The 23,855-nt window shown below is 46.1% G+C and overlaps 2 protein-coding genes across 3 annotated transcripts; one reads left to right on the top strand and one right to left on the bottom strand.

The window, feature by feature from the left end:
- Nucleotides 1-28: 28 nt before the first annotated feature.
- On the bottom strand, nucleotides 29-5,467 carry ERI2 (ERI1 exoribonuclease family member 2). Of its 2 annotated transcripts, none has more exons than XM_068146818.1 (8): nucleotides 5,424-5,467; nucleotides 5,071-5,210; nucleotides 4,670-4,797; nucleotides 4,370-4,526; nucleotides 4,143-4,243; nucleotides 3,000-3,081; nucleotides 1,925-2,013; nucleotides 29-1,720 (listed from the first exon to the last, which is right to left on the bottom strand). In XM_068146818.1, the coding sequence occupies exons 1-8, from the start codon at nucleotides 5,444-5,446 to the stop codon at nucleotides 380-382; spliced, it is 2,061 nt and encodes a 686-aa protein (XP_068002919.1). In that variant the 5' UTR covers nucleotides 5,447-5,467; the 3' UTR covers nucleotides 29-379. The 2 variants fall into 2 exon arrangements, with proteins under 2 accessions (XP_068002919.1, XP_068002920.1); XM_068146819.1 differs by having other exon boundaries at nucleotides 4,370-4,481.
- Nucleotides 5,468-5,604: 137 nt separating this feature from the next.
- On the top strand, nucleotides 5,605-22,276 carry REXO5 (RNA exonuclease 5). The gene is made up of 20 exons (XM_068146817.1): nucleotides 5,605-5,654; nucleotides 5,870-5,992; nucleotides 8,069-8,190; nucleotides 9,075-9,201; nucleotides 10,060-10,144; nucleotides 11,866-12,015; nucleotides 12,171-12,259; nucleotides 12,944-13,059; nucleotides 13,788-13,926; nucleotides 14,497-14,591; nucleotides 15,381-15,483; nucleotides 16,095-16,231; nucleotides 16,525-16,633; nucleotides 16,960-17,070; nucleotides 17,184-17,321; nucleotides 17,814-17,906; nucleotides 18,371-18,590; nucleotides 19,121-19,314; nucleotides 19,947-20,056; nucleotides 22,034-22,276. Exons 1-20 carry the CDS (start codon nucleotides 5,616-5,618, stop codon nucleotides 22,101-22,103), a joined length of 2,370 nt encoding a protein of 789 aa, XP_068002918.1. The 5' UTR covers nucleotides 5,605-5,615; the 3' UTR covers nucleotides 22,104-22,276.
- The last annotated feature ends 1,579 nt before the right edge of the window (nucleotides 22,277-23,855 follow it).

The following is a 23,855-nucleotide window of genomic DNA, read 5'->3' as shown; positions in this document are numbered from 1 at the left end:
AAGAATCACTTTTGAGAAGGGCAACAACTTCTGCCTCACAATTTTAAAAGGTATAATCATTGCAAGTATATTTAGGGGGGAAAAAAAAAAGTGTAGATAAAACCTGTACTATTAAAATGTTCTTTAAGGTCTGGACCAGTACAACAGAACTTAAAATCTGTGGTAAAGCAGGTTTGTAGCAACTTTAATTTTAGCACTTACACTATTGTCTGTTCTCTCAGGCTTCATTGATGAGCTACTTTATGATACATTGGTATTTTGGGATGCTTGAGCCATTCCCATTTCTGTGTTAACCAAGCTGTGTCCCATTCTCAGAACATCTCTCTGACATCATTTGGCTGTCCTGGATATATTATGCCTGGTCAGTTATTACCAGTCTTCAAGTTCTCATCGAGGGTCGAAGAGGCAAATATTTTCTGTTGCAAGAGTTTCCTGAATTGTTAGTGCAAGTTCCAAGAGAGGTCACAGCATCTGCATTCAGGCTGAGACCACCAGATTTCTCTTTCAGAAGTGCATGTTCCCACTTGAAGTATCCACAACCTTTCTTCTTACCTTCGTGCTTGCCCACAGGACAACAAAAAAAGGCTTTGCCATGATTTGGACCAGCATTTGACACATTCAGCCTTTTAGCTCTTCGACCACAGTTACACAGAGGGGGAGTTGGTTTGCTGTTTTTCACAGCTCTTCCAGGGTGAACTGAATTGACTGTGGAGTTCAGAATGGCAGGAGATACTTGGGGCAAACTTGAACTCCTTAAAGGTAAGGAATGGTGAAAAGATGCACTTTTCTCTTCATGTATAGCAAAAGACTGTTTCTTTGCTGGTGGGAAGGTTTTTGGACTAGTTGGCTTTCTTTTAGGGACCTCTGCTGGAGTGGAATCATTTCCAGCTGCTGCTGCTGAAATACCATTTATCTTTGCAGGTGGTAACTTAAAAGCTGAAAACGTTGAGGTCTGCCTTTGTACTGCTCCTACATTGTAGATAGTAGTATCAGGACTTTTGTAAACGATAGATTTCAGGGGTTCCACAGGTACTATGGAGTTCTCCAAACTCTGATTTTCTGAGCTGAGCAGAGCCAATTGTTTTGAAATCGTTTGCTCTTCAAATGCTGCTGAAATATCTCTACTTGAGTCATCTTTGAATGGAATACAGTCTGAATTTTGTTCACATTGAGATTCTGATATTAAAGCAACATCTTCCCAGTCACTCAGCAGAGATAAGCAATCAGAACTAGTACTGATATCTTCATTAGAGATATTAACTGAGGAGATGGTTGTGGAGACGAGCACTAGTCCTGACCCAGGTACCAGAGGGTTATATCCAGCTGTACTCAGAGGCTGGTGATTGCTCAATCCTTGCCAAATGCCTGCTGATACAGTATGGGGAGATTGCTGTGCCTGCTCAAGAGGAACAGGAAATCTCTCAGTAGATGCTGTTGAAGAGCTTTGGGATCGAGCATGCAACTCAGTCCTTGAGCTGCTGCTAGGTGCAACACAGACATCTGCAGATGAATCAGTGCAAGCGGGCTGATGATGTTCTTCAGTTTGTACATTAGAATTTAGCTTCATTCCAGCAACACTGTTCTGGTTTGTCTCAGCCAGAGAGCTTGTTTCACAAGCTCCATCTCTAGCTGTTTCAGGTCTGCTGTTTCTTCCCAGTGGAGTCTTGTCAGAGAAGTTTGTAGTCAGTGTTCTGGAAATTGTATTGTTCTTCAGATGTACCTAGAGATCCCGTAAGCAAAAAGAGATTACGGAAAGTGAATACCCAGAAGTTTCAGGAATCAGTGCAGAGAATTAATAAGTGCATCAGTCTGTTCTGTTCAACTCACAGCCCAGATGCTGTGTTTGTTGTTTGCATTGCTCACCTTTCATCTGTATTCCTGGCTCCAAAGCAAGTGGGAAGGAAGACACAAAGTAGTTACTAACCTTGTCCAAAGATTTAGTAACCTTCAGCACGCATCCATCACAAATCAGCCTCCAAGCAAGCCGGGCAGTGTTCCGGGAATCGTCCAACCCTTCAGAAGTGTGGTTACATTAGTGTCTTAGCTTTAAACTACCAATGGGGACAGTTCCTATTAGAGGAAAAATGTAATCTAGGAGAGCCTTACAAAAATGGCAAGGATTCACAGAAATCTGGCACATAATTATCTAGCTCCAAAAAGGCAAGTGGAAGTGAAAAAAAAAAATCCCCCAAAGTTCCCAGTTGATGAAACATCTGAAGGACTGAATGTGCATATATATATGTACATATATAAACAAAAGTTGTTTGTTTCCAAAGCTATCAGGTAAGGTCAAGTTTCCATAGCCTTTGCCTCTTTTCTTTTGTACCCAGATATTGTGCACTCAGTAGCACTAGGAGAGATTTCAAAAGTAAAGCAGGTCAGTAAGAAGTCTCTGATCTGAGAGGCCTTGAGCACAAGCCCTATGAGGAGAAGCTGAGGGAGCTGGGATTGTTTAGCCTGGAGAAGAGGAGGCTCAGGGGTGACCTCATTGCCCTCTACAACTATCTGAAAGGTGGTTGTAGCCAGGAAGGGGTTGGTCTCTTCTCTCTAGCAACCAGCACCAGAACAAGGGGTGACAGTCTCAAGCTGCATCAGGGGGAGTTTAGGCTCGAGGTGAGGAGGAAGTTCTTCACCAAGTGAGTCATTCGCCATTGGAATGGGCTGCCCAGGGAGGTGGTGGAGTCACCATCCCTGGAGGTGTTCAAGAGGGGATTGGACGTGGCACTCGGTGCCACGGTCTAGCCATGAGATCTGTGTTGATAGGTTGGACTCAATGATCCTCGAGGTCTCTTCCAATCTTAGTGATACTGTGATTTGAAGCATGTAGCCTTTCCACGTGTCTGTTGTACTGAGCACTTCTTAACCTGAAGCAGTTACTGTTCAGGGGAATGACTAGCTGTTACTAGCTGCTTTGGTTTAGCTAACTTAAGCTAAGTAGTAGCTATTCAGCTTTAGAGAACCCATATATATTAAAATGAGGACCATCATGTCGTGCTTACCAGAATGCTCCCGTCCTGCAAAAGCTATCCCCAAATCCTGCAAAGCACCATTTAGCCCTTTTGGCTGTCTGTTATAGAAGGCCTAAGGAAAAAAAGAAATGCAGGTGCTTCACATAAAGCATTTTAAAACATCTTCTTAGTGAAGTGAGAACCATTTCAGAAATACCACCTCATGAATAGTGAATCTCCCGAGGCACTTGTGCAGGTCAGGCATCTTCATTGTGCAGGCAGGTGACTTACCCTGTAACAAGCTGGGCTGGAAAGAATCACCAATCCCTCCTCAGTCTTAAACTAATCCACTTTGTCTTACCTCTGGAGTCAGGCATTTGCACTTTATGGCTTACATTGATAAAGGCCTTAACAGCACAGCACTGAAGAGTACAACTGTAAATAACACCCTGAGATGTTTAAATTGCTGCATAGTGCAAAGGCATGGGCATTAACGTATTTGGCATCAGGATAAATTCTTTCTAAGTGAGTATTGCTACTCACTCCCAGGATCTCATTTGATCACAAGAAAGGAGGAATATTCATAACGTTGATCTTCAGAGACCTCATTCTGCTACCTAGGTTAAGAGGCTAGGCTATGAGTGTCAGGACAAGTAGAGCCCTGGATCATCCTTTGAAAGCTTCCTTGACTACACAAGGGTACACTTAGGGGTGCTGTCAGCCCCCAAGTTGGAACTCTGTGGCAGTGCAGACTGTGGTAAATACACATTCATTTTCCCAGTATTATGCATGCTATTCAGAATAGACTTTCTGGCCCAAGAGCAGTTCACACACCAGACCTCTGCCTTTAAAGAGATGATGGCTACTTTCTATGCAGCAATAAGAGCACAAAAAAAAGGAGGGAAATAAGGAAGCAAGCAGAGCAAAAGATGTCAGGAAAGGAAGAACAGCTCAAAAAATTCACCTAGGACTGTCATTCAGTTGTCTAAGGATAATGCCAAGTTGTTTTTCTGGCATTAAGATTTCTATTAAAATTCACACAGTTCTAGGGCATGCAGTTTGTTAGGGAGTGATAACAGCAGGGGAGGAAAACAAATGGGTTCCTCTAGTCACTGGAACATAGAATATTGGCTCAGCTAGAATTAGCCTTTGAGATATGGGTATAAATGATTCAGAGTTTCTCCATCTTCTCACCCTGTACGTTGCTTTGAGATCAATCCAGGAATTGAAAATGGCAGGTTTTCGCAGCTGCTTCCTTTTGCATTCATACTGCAAACACACACCCAGGTCCCAGTCTGCACAGGAAAGAAAAAAAAGCCACAAATAATCCTGGAAGCATAGACAATCTCACTAGCCCCACCAAACGTTGGGTTTTTTACATGTAGGAAAGGGCAGGAAAAGCAAATGAAAATTGTGTTTACCCGTCCAAGTAACAAAGGTACATGCTTTTGCTTCAGAGTTAGAGTTGCTTAGACTATCTCTGCTGAATATGATTTTCTTCTCCTTTTGTATCTTTTCAATCCATTTCACAAACTGTGATAAGCAAATGTTTAGAGGGACCCCTTCATCTACCTGATCCTTTACAAAACAGAAAAGAAGTGTGCATGTGTTAGCATGCACCCACATTCATTTAATTACTTTTAGAGCTTTAGAAGCCCCCAACTTAAAACAGCAAACAGCAACTGCAGCAGTGTAAAATAATGCTAAATAGCAGTTACTACCTGGGTAATGCCTGTTAGTTCTGTACAAAATTCAGACAGAATGGGATGCTCCTGGGGCTGGACGTAGGTGTGGAATTCAGATTCGATGTCTCCTGTAGAAGTGTTTAACAGGACTGCTGGAAACTCAACTGTGCGAAAAAAAAAGGGAACGGGGCAAACAAACGAAAACCAAACCATGAAGCCAGAAGGGTTAGAGCTGCTCCCCAAAATTATGGCCCCCGCTTTAAATAGAGGCTGAAAGATAAAGGAATTAGACTGAAAATGACTTAACGAGGAGACGACATTCAAAACCGTTCCCTACACACGCCAGCACCTTGGCCAACACCCTCCTGCCCGCTGCACCCCGCAGCCGGGCTCCTGCCGTTCGGAGTCGTGTGTCGCCCCGGGCACCCCACACTCACTGATCTCGGGGCTGCGCCGCCCCGCGTCCCGCCAGCACGTTGCCTCGAAGTCCAGCACGATCAGGAAGTCGAAGCGTTGCCCTGCCGCCGCCTGCGCGCTGCTCCGCCCCCGCGCACTGCTCCGGGCCAGCCCCAGCTGCCTGCGGATCGCAGAAGCGCCGGCATCGCCTCAGCACCCCGGTGCTGAGCGGCGCATCCTCCCCTGCCGCTCCGCGCCTGGGATGAGCGGACACCCCAGTCTCCCTCAGCACCCCGGCCCGCCTCAGCGCCTCGCCCGCCCGCACGCCGCCACCCCATCTCCGCTCCCTGCAGCTGTCTCGGCGGGCGAGATCTCCCAGCCTGGCGGCCCGCACCTGGCCAGGCGCTTGGTAGCCATCTCCGCTCTCAGCCCCGCACGGGCGGATCGCAGCCATCCCGGAAGGGGCTCGGCGCCGCAGCGGCCATTTGAAACCTCCCGCCGGAGGCAGTGGACCCGCCCCAATCGGTGCTGTCGGCGGATCGACTGCTCCGGCCTTGCCCGCGCAGGCGCACGCAGCCGCGTGCCGATGCGGCGTGTTCCAGCTGCAGGGTCCGGCGTGGCTGAGGTGGGATCCGCGGCCGATGCACTGCTGTGGAGGGCTGGGGGAGGAGCGGGTGGCAGGTGATCGGCCCCACGGCAGCGGGCGCTCCCCGCTATCGATGCTGCCCCGGCGGTGGGAAGGTGCTGGGGCCTGGCTCGGGTAGGCCGGGGCGGACGCTGCCCTGGCTGTTGCCGCTCTGAGCGGCGGCGCCTCCCTGATCCCACTGTGCTTTCGTCTAGGGCATGGCAAAGTCTGTCTGCGTTAACGGGCACAAAAGGCCCGCCGCAGCCGGGGAGGATGCGGGGCGACAGAGGACGGCTCGAAAGAGAAGGAAGGTGGATGGCGGCGGCCAGGGCCCCGAGGTGAGCAGCGTGCTGGCCCTGCGGGTGTTGGGCGAACGCCGCGGGGCTGGGGCTGGGGCTGGGGCTGGGGCTGGCGCTGGGGCTGGGGCTGGCGCTGGGGCTGGGGCTGGGGCTGGGGCTGGGGCTGGCGCTGGGGCTGGGGCTGGGGCTGGGGCTGGCGCTGGGGCTGGGGCTGGGCGGTATCTCTCCCGCAGCCCCGTTTGGTGGATTTAGTGCATCACTCCTACAGATAATAGCTTCGTTTCTGCGCCAAGAAATATGGAAATGAGCTCATTTGGAGTGTTAGGCATTCATGTTTAAGGAATGTTGTTAACGAATACTGTCTAATAACATTTCTCATAAAGCAAGTGGATTTTGAAAGGAAGCTCCTGTCTGCTTGTGGGGATTTAAGGAAAAGAGTTAATCGCTTTTGATTTTCGGGGGTCCATGCCCTTAATATGTCACACGTGCGCAGCCCGTTCCCGCCTGAAGATGCAAATCAGCCCGAAGTTTTAACCTCGTGGTAACACCTTCCTCAGGTTACATCTTAGGTAGTTGGCAGCACAGGATAAGAGCAAGCATGTGAGATCAGTCCTGATTACTCTTGAGCAGAGACTGGCCTTCCTGTGGCCGGCAGGTAGCCTTTGTTGGGTGAAATGAAAGAGCTGTTTGGTTGGGTGTTTTGTTGCAAAGTTCTAATTAGATCATGTTGAAAACAACGGTGTTGTTACTTACTTGTCTAACTTGGTGTGAGAGATGCAGGGCTAGAAATTACACCACCCAGTGTTATTCTTACAGATGATTCTAAACCCCAAAGGTTGCCTCCTCTGTTTAGCAAGGACAGGTGGCTTTAAAAGTGCACTGGCTCAACCCTACGTGGACAGGCCCTGTCAAAATTAATGAGCAAAAGGCTCATTAGCATTGTGTGGTCTCTTTTCCTTTCCCCTGGGTGCCATGGTGCCTTCTCAGCACATTTAAAAAGAAAAGAGTCTCTTTAAAATGTTTGCAGATCAGAGTTGCTCACTGACACAGCCCCAATGTTTGGTGCAGATCTCCAAAATCACCATTTCCTTGCTGGTTAGCTTTTTAGGAGAACAGTAACCTGCATTCAGGCTTAAAGAATTGTGTTGAAGACTGATAGTCTCCACTCCATCTCTCATGTGAGTGATGATTTCTTCCTGCAGTTTCGACTGAAACGTTTGATTCCTGCAGGGGTCAGCAAACCCATCTGCCAAAGCAGATCACAGACTGTAAACCAAGTAAATGGCTTTCAGCAAAGCCTTCCACGAAGTGGCTGCATAGAGCACTTCTAAAAATGCCCAGAGCTCACAGCACCAAGTGGGGGGAATGGGTTGTGAGAGCAGAACACTGTGCTGGCAAACCAAACCTCTGTATGTAATACTTTGTATTAAATAAGTCTTTGAAGGTAGGGGACCTGCATTACTGAAATATAATAATATTAATATTAAAGTGTGATCTGAAATGAAACTTTTGCCCATAATGAGTGGAAGAGTTATTTTAAGTGTAATTGATTGTATCCAAAGAGTAAATACTTTCCTTTTGCTCTATAGTTCACTTACTTTTCCATTAACTTGTGTGATTACATGAAACCTTTCTTGACTGGTGCTTTAGGAAAGATGTTGAGTTGCTGGAATGTGTCCAGAGAAGGGCAGCAAAGCTGGTGAGGGGTTTGGAGCACAAGCCCTCTGAGGAGAAGGCTGAGGGAGCTGGGGTTGCTTAGCCTGGAGAAGAGGAGGCTCAGATGAGACCTTGTTGCTGTCTACAACTACCTGAAGGGAGGTTGTAGCCAGGTGGGGGTTGGTCTCTTCTCCCAGGCAACCACCAACAAAACAAGAGGACACAGTCTCAAGCTGCGCCAGGGGAGGTTTAGGCTGGATGTTAGGAAGAAGTTCTTCACAGAAAGATTGATAGGCTATTGGAATGTGCTGCCCGGGGAGGTGGTGGAGTCCCCATCACTGGAGGTGTTTAAGAGGGGATTGGGTGAGGCACTTGGTGCCATGATTTGGTTGATTAGATGGTGGTGGGTGATGGGTTAGACTTGATGATCTTGAAGGTCTGGTCTATTCTGTTCTACAGGAGAAGTCATCATGCCTGTCAGCAGCTTTGTTTGGTGAGGACTGTGAAATCAGCCATGACCAACTCTATGAGTTGTTAAAGTATGCAGCTTTGGGAAGAAGCCACAATGCAGCACAACCCAGGTATCACACATTTGTACTCAAGAATCAGTTTTCCCTTGTGTCCCAGCACAGGAAAACATTCCTAGAGGCATACTGGCCATGCTGGGTTTGGAATCCTTGCAAGGCAGTCACCACAAAGACAGCCTGTATGATGTAGATACAGTTGTTGTTAGACTTGGCCAGAGGCCAGGATTCCTCTTCTGACAAAGCTTCTGCCACTTCGTAGTTTTGTTTTATGCAGTTATCAAAAATAAGCAGTTCTGTGGAACTGAAGAAGCTTCACACACTGAGAAACAAAATACCACATTCAAAAATATGAACACAACACAACAAGTAGGAATGCTTTGCACATCAGATCTAATTGAAAGAGTTTCCTGGGGTCTTTGGGGAAAAAAAAGCATTTTCAGTGCAGCCTCTGAGCAATGTAAAGGAAAGGCTGAGGAGGGTATATAACCTTGGATGGCAAAGGTGCAGTGACACAGAATGACTCTTGAGATGAAACTTAAAGGCAAAAGTGATCCCACTTCAGAATTTAGTAGTAGGGGGGGAAGATTTTGTAAGACCTTTTTGTATGCATGAATTCACTGGACTGCATCACTGCAGAGGGTACTTGGGTATTCATACTCTGATGCACCTTTAAATGGTGCTGCACCAGAGTTTTCTGCAACTCATTCTTGCTGTGTCTCCTGTATTATGTTGCTTCCAGGAATATGTGGCTGTTTGAGATAAGCTATAAAAGCCTCTTCTCATTGAAGGCATTTGGCACTTTGCCATTTACTGACTTAAAAGCTGGGCTGATTCCAAGTTTGTTTTTTAAGAGTGCTTGGCAATTTTGCTTTGATTTTTTTTTTCCCCCTCTTTTTTATTTATTACTACTTTTTTTGTTTGCTTGTTTAAAACTGCAGCTGGTGCCATATATCTCACCAGAGCCACCTGGCTGGGGTCGTGGTTATTATTCTCAATGAAATGAGCCAGCTCCATTTCTACAAATTCTATCTGCAGTTCAAGCACCTCAGAAGAGTCTTCCGCCATGTAAGTCCCCAGACTGCATTGCTGTCTCCTGAACTTCTTCCAGTCCTGAAACCATGTCCCAGGGATTAAGCCCTGCTGTGGAATTGCTGCCTTCTCCAAAAGGAAGTGGCTGTCTGTGACTCTCAAAGCAAGCTAGTGAGAGGATCTATTTGTAGCCTTTGTCAGCTCAGAACAAAGGCCAAGGCTTTGATATTAGAAACGTTTTCAAGACTTGCTTCTCTGAAGCCTTACCAGGTGGAGCTATTGATGTTTCAATCCTCCAACTATTATGCTTCCCACATCTTCAGGATGCCAGTGAGATTAAAAATATCTTGGATACCACTTCAAATGAGGAGGCTCTCAGCAGAGTTATGCTGTTCCTACTGGTTGAGAAATCTCCCCTGTACTATTTGCACTTTGTGTTACTTCTCCCATTTCCCAAAAGGGTTATTACAAATAATTACTTGTATTTTCTGAGTTAGAAATGATATTTTGGAAGGAGGGAGGGAGGGAAAGAAGGAGGGAGGGAAGAAAGAAAAGAAAGAAAGGAGCACTTCAGGCTTCCAGAGTGTTCTCCCTGAATGGCAGCAAATGCAAATCACAGCTTAGCTGGGAACTCTGGAACTTGCTCTTGCCTTGATGGTATCAGGCAAGGCAAATCTGTCCCTCAGTACAAAGAATCCTCTATCTTTTGTCATTAAAATAGGTTTAGTTTGTGTTGGGTGGTTGTTTTTTTTTCCCTTGGGAAAACACCAGACACATTTCTGCTACTTTTTTATCCTTCCTCCTCTAAATTTAGTTAGTTGGGGGATCAAGAAGCACCTTACTTGCTTGATACTTCTCTTCTGTTTCAAAAGTCTCCCATGCATCTCTTTTCAGAGATTCACATTAACACCTTCTGCCAACTTCCCAGCCAGCCTGTACGGAGAAGGGGCAAACCTGAAACCTCAGAACACTGCACAAGGTATCTTGTTTAGGTTTGCATCATCTCTTTGAGCCTGCTGCTATAGTAGAGTGGTTTAGAAAGGAAAACACTTTAAACTATGAGACTAGTTTCATAGATTCATAAAATGCTTTGGACTGGCAGGGATCTTAAAGATCATCTAGTTCCAACCTGCCTGCCATGGGCAGGGGCACCAGGTCAGTAACTGTTGGCCGTGTTGTCACAAATGCAAGAAGCAGAGAGAAAGTTTTTAGCATGTTTTAACCAAAATTCTGATGCTTCCTTACCTAATTTATTCTACTCTTCATTACTTATTTTATTTTAAGATGTATCTAATAAAAGATACAGAGCTATAAATTAGGTCACAGCTAAGCAATTACTCATTTCTTCCTACTTTTCTTTGAGCAGTAAATCAAAGTAAAGAAGGGGGGTGTTGACAACTGATTTCCTATTGTTACACTCTTTGTAGAGGGGATTGTAAGCCAGCAAGCTTGTAAAACCTGCCAGAGACCACAGAAAGAACTTCAGGGAAGTTGTTAGAAGTGTAACCAAGGATCTTGAATTCAAATCCTAGATGGGAGAACGAGCAGCTGTTACTTTCAGTGTGTTGGCAGAGTCCTCTAGTATCCTGACTGTAAACCTGCTGCACAGTCACAGAGCTGAGCTGTCAGCTGTGTTTTTCTTTTAAGTGCAGTCTTCAGAGAATCATCTATGAGGTAATTTATATAGCTGTGGATTCTGGTGTCAGTTCAGTGTTTGCTTCTATGTAAGCCACGCTTAGAGAACATTTTCTCTTGGTGATGCTTCAAGGAAAGAATTTCACAGAGAAAGTAGGGGGGAAAAAAAACCTACCACAAAACAACCCAGCTTACCTGAAGTAATAGATGATTAAATTATCATGTTTGCAAGGCAGGTTTGTGAAAAGGAATGCCAGGGACTTGTGACCTGACCTGCTTCTGAGTCAGCAGCAGTGTCAGTAGCTGGACTAGGGAAAGACTCAAGCAGTCTACCCAGCAAGTGAATTAGAGAGAGAGAGTAGATCCACTAGATACAGCATGTATACAGTACTGTGTGTATAGAATTGTATGTGTGTGATGTATATAGTGTGGTTATTCATTCAGTAAAGGAGATATAAGTGAGAAAGATTAGAGAGGGAGAGAGAGAGGCAGACTGTCTGTCTGTCTTCACAGTATCTCCAAGGTTGGAAGAGACCTCAAAGACCATCAAGTCCCACCTGTCACCACAGGCCTCATGACTAGACCATGGCACCAAGTGCCACATCCAATCCCCTCTTGAACACCTCTAGGGATGGTGACTCCACCACCTCCCCAGGCAGCCCATTCCAATGACGAATGACTCGCTCGGTGAAGAACTTTCTCCTCACCTCCAGCCTAAACTTCCCCTGGTGCAGCTTGAGACTGTGTCCCCTTGTTCTGGTGCTGGTTACCTGGGAGAAGAGACCAATTCCCTCCTGGCTACAACCTCCCTTCAGGTAGTTGTAGAGAGCAATAAGGTCTCCCCTGAGCCACCTCTTCTCCAGGCTAAACAAGCCCAGCTCCCTCAGCCTCTCCTCACAGGGCTTGTCTTACCTACCTACCTGCCTGCCTGCCTATCTAATCCAGTTCACTGTACCAGGTAGTGTTTCCCTGTGAAATGTTGTAGCCTCTTGCACACTAATGCAGAAATGTGACTGCAGGCAGAGAGTTCTGTCTGAGCTTGACAGATGCTTCTCTGTGTTGCAGGTTTGAATTCCACTAGTGGTGACTGTCCCCCTAAAAGCTCAGGCTTGCAGCGTAATCCCATCATTCGGAAATATGGAGAGAAAAAGCAAGGCCTCACCAGCTATACCCTAACTCTAGAAGAGCAGAAAAAGAATGACTATCCCATAAAAGGTTAGTTTTTAAGGGCCTCTGTTTGGTTGTTTTGCTGTGGATGTTTGGGGGGGGTGTTTACCTTTTTTGACAGCTAGTGATGTGCAGTCATAGAAGATAATGATGGATGTTAGAAGAGAGAAGTTTCTTACTCATGGGTATCTTTTTCATTCTAGGCTCCCCTGAATGTAAGGGCTATATATATACAGAGTGTGATCAGCAGAGGACAGACAGCAGCCCCCTCTTTGGTCTGGATTGTGAAATGGTAAAAATCATGTGTGTGTGCCTTTGACAAAACACAGTCAAGCAGCCAAACTCCTGCCAGCTCTTCCAGAGTGAGCCAAGCACCCTGTGTATTTGCTAAACCACTTCTGATACACTACTATCTACTGCCAGTCCCTTCATTCATGGTGTCAGTGCTAATGCAGTCATGGGAAGGACAGAGGAAGTGGTTCTGGCAGCAAGATAGTGCAGCAGAGAGCTCAGGTCCGGGTTCCTTCTCCCAGCCTTCCCCAGGGTTTGGAAAGGAGAGATACTTCTCCCATCTTTCCTTTAGCTCTCACAGCTGTGGCAGCATGCTGCTGTGGATTCCTGCTTTAGTGCAGTTTTGACCTTGCAGAGATGCCTTTTTGTCATCAGCGCTGAGAAGCAGCAATACAGCCTCAGCTCTGCTCTTCAGTTGGGCATCTCTGGTGAAGATGCTCTCAGTGACAGCTCTGCAGTGCAGAGCACAACAGATTCAGTGAAATCAGCACTTTTTCCATCATGGGTTTCTTTGTGTTGTGCTTGTGGTGGGCACTGAATAATTAAAATGAAGCATGCTGCAGTGGAAGCCAACTAGCTGTGGGTGGTTGGTCTCTTCAGGAACTCCTTAGTGGTGCTGCTGGCTGTGGGTTTTGAGTGGCAGTGCCATGCTGATTCAACAACTGCCTCTGCTTCTTCCTGACAGTGCCTGACTGTAAAAGGGAATGAGGTCACTCGTGTCTCTCTGGTGGATGCACAGGGTCAATGCCTCCTGAATGAGCTGGTGAAACCTGAAACCACCGTCGTGAACTACCGCACCAAGTGACTTGCACATAAGTTTCTTATCTCTTTGCCTTCCAGAGCTGCAGCAGGTTTCAAATCAAACCTATTACACAGGGCCTTGCAGAAAGCTTTGGTTTGCACAGGTGTCTGCTGCATTTTCCTCAGTGTTAAGAATACAGTTATGTCTGAGCAGAATAATCACCATCATTAATATGCTCTGTGCCACACAGTGCCCCTGTGGCTGCAAGGCACAGGCATTTTCACTTCAGTGCGCTAGGAGAGTTCTGTTATGGATTAATGGTAGAAAGCAGTAGTTGTTTTTTACTGCTGGCTATAAAATAGGATACAGGGTAAGAGCACAGGATTGCAGTCTGCATCTCTGCTCCATCACTAGCTTACCAGCTTTCACACACCTCTGGGGCTGGGCTCAGGATCATAACAAAATCAGGCAAAACTTGAGTCTGGTCTCATCCAAAACTTTGCCCAGCTTTATGCAGGAGTTGATGTACCAGCCCCTTCAGGTTATTTGGAAGCATCCTTACCTGTGCTATGTGATGCAAAGAAATGCATCACTTTAGAACAGATTATATTTGAGTGAGAGAAACTCACAGCAGCTTATTGTACCTGCAGTGTATCCCCTTTTGTAGGAACAAAAAGCAGTAGCTAACAATTCTCCTCTTAGTTACACTGACTTTATATTGTAATTCTCTCCCATAGGTGCTGTTGCTAACATGTTGGCTTTTCCTCATCCAACTTTTGTGTTGCAGATTCTCAGGAATCACAAAGAAAATGCTGCTTCCAGTGAAAACAAAGCTGTCAGACATCCAAACCAGACTGAAAAAAATGCTTCCCCATGATGCAGTCTTGGTGGGGCATTCTCTAAATTCTGATCTTCAGGCTTTGGAAGTGAGTATGGTTTTTTATGAGCATTTTTCCTAGCCCTGTGATTTCAGACCTGAAAACTATGAGGATTTTTTTTCTTTTTAACTGGTGAACATGTATTAATTGTTTTATTATAAATGGCCTTATGTCTATAAGGGTTTAAAAGAAACAGACTCTCCTAACATCTATAAAGCTTGCAAGGGGCTATTCAGAACCCAGAAGGAAGGGAGGAATCTGTTCAGACATAGACACAGTTGCAACTGAGGTTTTACCTCTCTGCTCCACGTGCTTCTGATATCTCTCTTAGAGGAAGAACTTAAGTCCTTTCAATATTTAATGTAACCAACCTAAAATGCTTGAAGCATAACTAAGCTTTCTAGCCAAGTCTAGATGTGTAGCACAATGGAGTGTTAGCAAGGACAGTTGGGTTTGTTTCATCATTCCCATCTGCTTTCTCATTGTGGACCAGTTACCAATCAGGTGGAAACTGGCAACTGAAGTGAAAAGGCAGAGGCACAGATAACATGGAGCTACTGCCTAATCTTGTGTGACTGCTGTTCATAAATCAAACTGCTGATGTTTTCTCTCCTCCAGATGATCCACCCCAGTGTTATTGATACCTCCTTGCTTTTTGCCAGAAATGCAGGTCGAAGATTTAAGCTAAAATTTCTAGCCAAAGCTGTTTTAGGGTAAGATTATTACTGTACTCCTATGGGAAATGTTAGAAGGGTGGGTGGGCCACAGGCTCTTGCTTTTCCACTTGTAGCATCAGGATGATTTTATTTAGTTTACTCTGAAGTTCAGAAGAGAGGGGCAGGCTGTACAGAGAGACATGGTAAAGAAGAATTTACTGCTCTCTTGAAATACCAGGCAGTGTGATAAACTGGGACCCTGGGACCCAAACAGATCCGAGCCCTAGCAAAACAAGCCCTTCTGCAGGTGTGCCTGTGTGGTGAACAGTACAGTAACAAAGACACTCTGGCTCACACATGAGCAGTTAGCAAGAAGTAAAGGCCAGTGAGGGAAAGCATCTTCTGTTGAGTGAAATCCTCTTCCTCAGTGTACGAGCTGCCACAGGACTGCACTTGTTAGCAATCCAGCTCTCACCAGAGTGAATACTCTGCAGCACCAGAGGCACTAAGGTGCAGGCTGCCCCCCTGTCTGTGTACAAACTGTGAGCTGGCTCATTGGTCAGGGAGGAAGCAAAAATTGCAGAGAGGCATGCATCAGAGCAGGCAGTATTAGCACTGCTTTGGCCAAGCTCAGTCCCACAGTGTTTTGCTCAACATTGCAAAAGCATTTCTTGCAGTGACATTTGGGAATATTTCACAAGAATTCTGCTGTACAGAGCTGAAATCCTTTTTGTAGAGGGGAAAGCTGTCTTGCCTGTAAAGGACCCAGTTTAGAAAGGCAGTATGTTGGTCATTGTGGGAAAAAACCCAGATAATCTGCCTGTTCACCTGATTTTGATGCCCTAGGAAGGAGATTCAGTGTGAAGAGAGGCTTGGCCATGATCCTGCAGAAGATGCTAGAGCTGCCTTGGAATTGGCTCAGTTCTTTATAGAGCAAGGACCAGCAAAGGTAGCTATATCTAATTAAGATTTCCATCCCTAATCACAGAATGTACAAGTTGCCATGCTTGTGAAGGAAAAATACCCCAGCCATTCCTGCTTGTCCTCTTGTGATTTAAAAGAGAAAATGGAGCTGTGATAGAGGCCTCCAGTTTGCCAGCTTCTTGCTTTCAGCATATATCCAGGTATCCTACTAACCTGAGCCTTTCCAGTGTTCCACTACTCAAACACTGACATGAATCAGCATTGCTGCTCATCTTGAAGAGGGGCACTGGGTAAAGAAAGATTGAAACACTTCCAGCCTACAGGAATGCCTGTCATTTTTCCAGATGAAAGAAGTGAGAGAGACCTGGTATGATGTGGTAGTGAGTCAGGTGGTTTTATGAGTCTCTTGCTTATGTCATTGATGTCTAAGAGAATTCTGTTGGAGATGATTGCTGGTTGGTGCTGTGAGTGCTGCATGCTTGGAAATGACAGCAGACAATAACAAGGCCAGAAATGAAGGCCTGTGTTTTTTCACTGCTGGGGAGTGTGCCTGGCTGACTCACAGAGAAAGCACATGCTTTCTGGTTAGCTACAATTAGCTGAGATGGAAGCCAACTGCTAATCTTCCTTCCCAAGGTAGCAGAACTCAACTTGGAGAAGCTTCTGACAGATGAAAAACTGGCTGAGGCCTCACAGAACAAAGCTGCGTTACAGGCACAAGGATGCAGGGTCCAGAAGCAGCTGAATGAGCCTCCACGCGTCTCCAAAGCATGGTAATGTGATTCTCAGAGATGCATGGTTTCCCTTCAGTATCCCCAGTGAAATCAAAGTGTGTTCTGTTTGTCAGAAGCCATCAGCATCTTCAGAGAGACACAGATAATTGCCCTGAGAAACTTCAGAGGTTGCATCTTAAATTTCACAGAGCATTTCCTAGGCTGCTTTTGATGTTGAGGACAAGAATATTCTTTGAGCTGTCTTTGCTGAACCCTGTTGGTTTTCTCTGACAAGCACTACTTGAAAGCTTTTACAGCAGTAGTGTGATTCACAGCTTGCTTCTCTCTGTTAGTTTTTTAGACTGCTTGCAGGTGACTGGCCAGAAACCCCTCCTTTTGGGCAGAGAGGAACCAGACCCTTCTGGCCTGTGTCGGAGTAACCTGAGCTCTTCAAACAAACAGGTGAGTGGATGTAGAGTGGGTTGGGCATCAAAGTAATAGAGAGTTGTTGAGGGGGTGTGTAGATGAGGCCAGTTTTAAAAAGCTGCCTGACAGAGCTGTTAGCAAGAGTGTTAATACCAGGCTCGTCAAATCCATGTGAGCCTTTCGGAAATGAGCTTTGATCCTCTACATCCTGCCATGACTCACCAAAGACTTTCTGCCCGAGGGCTTCCTCAGACAATAATGAAAATTAAAGTTGGGAATTAAGTTCAATAGCTTTGTTTCTGAGCTTTTGCTGTGCAATTGCCTTGTGCCTCTTTGAACCTTGCACGCTCTTTTTCTTCCAGATTCTTCAGAGAGCCTTAGAAGATGTTCCCCAGTCCACATTCAGTATCATTCAGTTCAGTTTGGGACCAGAGGACATCGCCGCCCACCCTCTTGCTGGGCTTTGTGCCAAGGTACTGGGTAGTTTTCATTGCTGAGCTCGGAAAGAGATGTTCTTTCTCTGGAGGCACGAAGCAGTTAGTTCGTTTGCTTTGTGAAGTTCCTTCTCTAATCTGTGTTCCTACAGGTGAGAAGCAAGCTGACTGACATGCTGACAATTTATGCAGGTCCTTTTGAAGAAAGCTTTTGCCTGAAGTCTGTGAAAAAAGAATTTGAGATGTGTGGACCAATCCAGTCTCTTACAGTGGTAGCTGAAACATACCAGGTGAGGAACACTCATGGCATTCAGTGTGCTGGCAGGCTTTGAAGGCCTGAGTAATCTCTTGGAAAGATAAGCATCAGAACCACTCTGGGGGGGTTTTCTGGAGGGTTCAGTCATCAGCTGCAACAGCTCAGGGTGTCTAAAAGCTGCTCCACAAAAGTGACACGAATAAACACAGCTCCTGTGGCTTAACTGTGCTGTTTGAGCTAGAGGACTGTCAGCACTGGAGATGCTGAGGTGCTTTTTGTCCCTCTCAAGAGAATGGATTTGCTAGGGCCTTTAATATGTGGTGGGGTGGGGGAAGAGGATATTAATTGACAAGCTAATTGAAGATTGTTTTTAAGAGCAAAGGTATATGGAATGTTACATATAAAAAGGTTTGCGGGTAGAAACATTCCTCTTTCAAACACAACTTCACTGACACCTCACCTTTAAAGAGGGAGGGATAATGTCTCTTATTGATAAGCCTCCACTATCATCTTGTTCTCTTTCAAGCCCTATGTCTGTATCCAGTATGAAGTATTGGAAGCTGCCCAGCTTGCTGTGGAAAGCCTAAATGAAACTGAGGTAGCAGGATCCTGCATTAAGGTAAACAACACAAATAGCAAACCCCAAGTCATGTTGAGCACAGGAACTGTATGCAGCACGGCTCTTCGAACACCTTCTCGCAGCACAGCATCTGGGTTGGTCATGCTGTTACCAGCTCCCTGTGCATGGACAGTGTAGAGCCACTGTCAGAAAGGAAATGCTTATAGCTCTTGCTTTTTTTTTCCCTTTCTGCTTGTCAGCAGAAGGGGGTTAGAAAGCATTCTGAGCTCAAACTGCAGCTTTAAAAGGATGAAGCAAGTAACAGGGTGTTGAAATGCCATACCCAGAGCAGGGGACTCTTAACTTTAGTTGTTTCTGCATTCTTTCTCCCTGACTAAGATGGCCTTCATCAGGCATGTATGTTTCAAGAGAGGGGAAAAGGGCAAGGGGAGAAAATAATTGAAAATAGAAGCTCAGGACACAGAACTGCCATGTTGTGTTTGTTCTTGCTGATCCCACCCCAGGTCCAGAGACCTGTCACTGCAGCAATGCTGGACTGTGATGTTTGGATAAAGGAACTAGAACTGGATGTAGAAAATGAAGGTGTGATCTATGTGGCGGGGCTAAAGAAGTCATTAACAGAGGCAGACTTGCAAGAAAAATTCAGCCAGTTGAAAGACCTGGAAACACTGTTCCTGCCAAAGGACCTCCAGAGTGGAAAGCACAGGAACTGCTGTTTCCTTAGTAAGTAGCTTCACATACCGCCTGCTTATTTCCTTCACATAAGCTCACTCAGCAGCACTTGGGCCTTTGCACAGACAGAGCAAGCGCTACTGCAACTCCTGTCTGCTCAAAGTGATGGTATTTAAACTACTCCAGTAAAAGCAGCTATGTTTTGGAGGAGCAGTTTACAGCTCAATCTTTAAAAGGGAAAAAATGCTTACAAACAGGCACAAAATCTCTACTCAGAAAAGTTCCAAGATACTTCATTGGCTGTAATACTTCCAGGTGAGGGTTGGCTACTATGCAGCTTCACACAAATGAGTAATCACCTCTAAAAGGTGAGGAGACCCAACTGGATGAGTGCTGCTGCAGTTAGCTGACTTTTCTCTAGTCTGGTGTTTACCTGTAGCAAAATGAGGATCTGTTTGTTGCAGTGATTACAGTTTTCAGTCTCCTTCCTGCTCCACACCTCCAGCCCCACCCTAGAGGTGACAATGAATAGGGCAACAACATCATTGCCAAGGCATGTTCCCCTTCTCTTTGTGTTTCAGAGTTCTGGAAACCACAGAGTGCTCTGGATGCCCTTGAAGTTCTAAATGGCTGGACTGTGAAGGGCAGCAAACTGAGAACTAGAAACGCTCTTGCTTCAGGTCACCTCTGGAGATGGATTCGGCAAATGAATCACAGCAATGGGAAGCAAGGAGGGAGCATTGTACATGAGAAAAGGGAGCAGCTCTCTGACTCTGTGAGTTTAAGGCTGTGCTGATGTTTGTTGCACTTGGTGAAGAGCTCCTATACTGCCCTGGGAATTGGGAGCAGTAATTTTTGGAGCAGACCTAGGCGCACAGCTGTGTATAACAGGACCTCCTTGTGCTGGAGCAGAGGCTGCCAAGGGTCAGTCCTCACAAGGCAGTTTAGAGAGGTAATATCACACAAGGTAATGTGATCTTTACAGGGTATAGGTACAACTTTTTAAGGTATAACCTTAAAACCAGCATAGCTGCTTAGGGCAGTGTGTAATACTGTACAAGAACTAAAGCTTACCTCTTGACAGCAGACAGATCAACATACAGGTGTGGCAAGGGCTACGGGAATCAGAGGGGAGAGGTGACTGGTGTTTAGTCATACAGAAAAGAGCAGCTGTAGTTAAAGCTCTCATATTTACTGGTGGAAGCTGCAGTGCAGAATAGGGCATGTGGTTCTCCCTGCTGTAGAGCCACTGCACTGCCAAACAGCAGCCAGTAAGAGTCACTGCTGTCCTCACCTGGACTATCCCTGACATGGCCAAGGGTCAGCCTCACTGCACAGTTTTTAAGTGTGATTGGTACAGACCTGCAGATTAATTGGGGATTTTAATGCTTCTATTCTGTTATATAGGAGCAGGATCTAAGGAAGAAAGTGAAGAGGTTAGACCAATACATCAAAAAGCTTTATGGAAGTCTGCAGAATAACACCTTGTGCATTGTTCTCTTTCCTGGAGCGAACAGGTAAGTTGCCACCTCTTTTTTTTTGTGAAGAGGCAAGGAAAAATGCATAGCCAGGTATTTTTATCTTACTCTATTAAAAATTAAAACCCTGCACAAGGAAGTGAAAAGCTGAGAGAAAGCCTCAAGAAGCTACTGTAGCTATTCAGTCAGACTTTCATGTTAGGCCAATAAAAATTTAGCAGTAAGTTCTGCTTAAGTCATACCTGGTCCAGAGCAAGGACAAGCCTAAAGGTCCAGCCTAGCAAGGCTAGAGTGGTGGTCCACTATATGTCTCCTCAGTTCACCCCACCAACCCCTGTTGGATGTTTCATCTCTCTTGCCCACAAGCAAAGTTTTATGTGTTCATGAGAGAGCCAAGTAAGGTTCCACAGCAGTCAGAGCTTTTTTAGGGGTTTTGTGTGGGTTTTAAAAACACCTAATGGCATAGCCAAGGCATCAGCTGGTTGCTGTCTTGCAGTACCCTGACCCATAGCTGATCTAGGAGGTGGTTCATGCCCATATTCTCACATGAGGGACAGCTGGGAGAAAACACTTTGTGAGTCCTTAAGCTTGCAGAGCAAGGGCCAAGTCCTAGAGTTGAGTTGGGCTTTAGCACTGGTATCAGGGATGCTTCCATGTGCAGTGGGCTTCATGCATCTCAGAACCTGGGGCCTGAACTGCCACAGTCCTTCACTGCTTAATGTTATTAATAAGGAAGGCTGAATCTTTCCCAGACAAGGGCCCTAGGTCCATATTTATTTCAGCAGTCTTTCTCTCACTGTGTCACTGGTCAGGCAGTTAAGTAAAGGTCACCTCTAGCCTTGCCTTTCAGTTCCCCAGCAGCAGAAGGGGTACCATTTCTGGTGGAGACAGAAGGCATGCCCTGAAATAGAATCAGGGAGTCAGAGCTGCTCAGCAGCATCTCTTCTGCCTGGCTAGGCAGCCAGGCCAGGTTCCCTTCTCATGCTTGCTTGCAAAGCTTCCTAAGACGACTCAGGATGCTGCAGTATCCTCTGCACCAAACAGTGTCCCTAGAAGGGAGCTGCATCCCAAGCCAAGGGGATATTTAGGCTGAATGCCAGTGACAAACCATTTCACCAGGGTTGCATGCCAAGGGCTGCTCTTGGCATGAGCTGCTCTAATTGTTCAGTTTCCAATAACTTTCAAAAACAGCTTTTTTTTTTCCTGTTCCTAATTGTCTTAAATAAAGACCATTAACCTGTTACCCCAATGCAAAAGAACAGCACACAAAATGGCACAGCAGCAACTCCTGCCTTATTCAGACAGACCATGTGCATGGCAGCTGTGGGCTATCAAATGCTGCCTTCAGTCAGATCAGCCATGGCAGAGGCCTGAGCTGAGAGCTAACTGCTGTGGGCACTTTGGTGCATGCAGCCCTCTGAGCAGCTGCTGTTTTCTTCTGGACTGTAACTGACTATTTTTACATTCCTGATGTTGCTTCTTCTCTGCATGGCTCTCACCTCAGTTACTTCACCTGTTAACCTGTCAGCCCCCCTAGAAAGGTTTGAGGAGAGGATGACTGTGGAGGTACAGTCCCCACCCTGTGTGTTCTGCAGGATAGATCCTGGCCTCACAGGGTCCAGATTTACTTTTCAAGGTCACAAGCTTACCTCTCATCTCACATCACTGAAGGGTATGAATCCTGCTGGCACAACAGGAGGATGCAGGAGTTTGCAGTCACAAGGAGCCTGTGGAAGCCCACAGAGCCTGGCTGCTGAATGGGTTGGAAAGGAACTTGATCCCAGGCTTGGAAGTAGTTTCTTGCCAAGCAAGGTTCCTGTATTTGTTTCCCAGAGGGCTGACAGTCCAGAGGCAGCTTCTTCATTAAAAAGAATGCCAAATAATTGTTGGGTGGAAAAACAAAGCACAGTTTTTCAGTCTGCTGGAGACTGCAGGCTTCTTGCTACTGGACCAGCAAGCTTGTGTACATCGAGGTTACTCAGAACAGCAATGACACACCTCTTGTTTCTGTTACAGCATGCATGGAGCACAGTCTGGCCTTGGTCTAATGGGAATAAAAGATGGCAGAGGAAGGAGTGCTCACTGAACTGCCAAGTTTTTAAGCAAAGTCTTTTGTTAAGATATTTTTTATTACTCAACAATTGATGGCTTTGTAAGGATCTCTTACCATAAGAACAATAGCCTTTCACTCTCTATCTCTAACAAAGTCTAAAAATAAAGGCTATTCAAAACATCTTAAAGCACAAAACCTTTTCCATTAACCCTTCTTGCTGTGGCAGTTTTCCTTGGCAGTGGCTGAGCCACACAAGTGCTTGGGAAGGGCTTGGGGCAAACCACTGGAGCATGGCATAAAAGCCGATCAGCGTTGGCCTGCAAGATGTAACTCGGCAAGGCCTTCACTGCCAGGGGCTGAGGTGCCAGCTGGGTTGTCTTCACCGTGCAGGCCATAAAGCAGTGAGCCAAGGTAATGTGGTACCTGCAGCAGCTGCTCAGCAGGTAACAGCTGTCCTGTCCTAGGGAACTGTGTGGATGTCTGGAACCGTGCTGTGCCGGCTCCTGAAGCAGTCACTGCCTCCTTTCCAGAAAGTACTGTACTTAGCCCAGGGAAAGGAGGAATTGGTGATTCATACTTCTTGGACACCCTCCACTTTCTTCTCCATCCCTGACCATCCCACACACCCTTCATGCACCAAAAAGATGAAAAAAGACACGTTTCAGTGTGGCTGTGGGAGGGGCAAGGGCCAGTTTCAGGCAAGCACAGGTCTCTGTGAACACCACACCACTGCTGGGAGCAGAGCTGCAGGAAGTCCCTGCCAGCAGTGGGGTGAGCTGATTTGCAGCCTGACAGCATCAGACACGTACTGTGCAGCCACTGCCACCTAAAGTCATAGAATTGGAGCATCTCTTGTTAACAGACAGAGTTGCCAAGCAGGAGGATGCCCAGGAGACTTTGGGCACTCAGAACAAAAAGAAAAATTAAAGGAAATATTTGTTACAAGGCTTAAATGTGAGACAAAGGATTTCCTTACAGGAATTAGAAGAGGCTGAGATAGAGCTGAAATAGATTTTAGTCCAGCAATTATTAAATACAGCTGACTGACAGAGTATTTACACCCTCCTAGTCTCCAAGCCCAAGTTCACTGCAAGCAAAGAGCAGCTTACAGAGTAGAAGTTGGGAGTTGCTGTGTGGAGGAGCAGGCACAAGACAAGGGAGAGAAAGGCAAATGCAGCACTAGCCCAGAGGCAGCACTAGCAAGCAGGTAGTAGGTGTTCAGTGTCATTTATACCTAAATTGAAAGCTCCAAAACTCCTCAAATGAAATCCATTAAACAAGATGAATGCAGCCTTTTCTTTTCCCCACTTAGAAAGGTATTTTATCCACTCTAAGCGAGTCTGGCATCCTTCAGCTGTAGATACCACAGACTGGGGAAAGCATCAATGTCAGTGCTACTGCAGCTTGTAAAAGGGAGCCATTTCCTTTGCCCAACACTGCCAGTCCTCTCTTGACCCCAGCATCAGGCAGCTCAGTGGAAGGGGTAAAAGGCAGCCTGCCCTCAGCACCCATAATCTGCTGTAAGACTCCTGTTTACAGCCAGCATCTCTTTGTTGTAGACACTTAGTGGGGTGGGTTTTATTCCAGCTTTGCAGCACCAAGGGTTTTTTTTTCACCACACTTAAAACTGATGTGGTCACCTCCCTGCAAGGACTGGGGCAAGGTCCAGGATTCCTGCTTGAGCAACTCTGGAGATGATGAACAAAATTAGCAAGAGTCCTATATATAGGCATGAAAAAAGAATTCATTTGTCCCCTTTTAATTGAAAGTGTAAAAAAAAGGACT

The sequence above is a fragment of the Melanerpes formicivorus genome, unplaced genomic scaffold, assembly GCF_026170545.1.
Source record: "Melanerpes formicivorus ecotype bairdi unplaced genomic scaffold, bMelFor1.0.p_v2 SCAF_14, whole genome shotgun sequence".
In the NCBI taxonomy this organism is placed as follows: Eukaryota; Metazoa; Chordata; class Aves; order Piciformes; family Picidae; genus Melanerpes; species Melanerpes formicivorus.
Note: the sequence above shows the minus strand (reverse complement) of the source record. Positions and strands in the feature narration are given on the sequence as shown.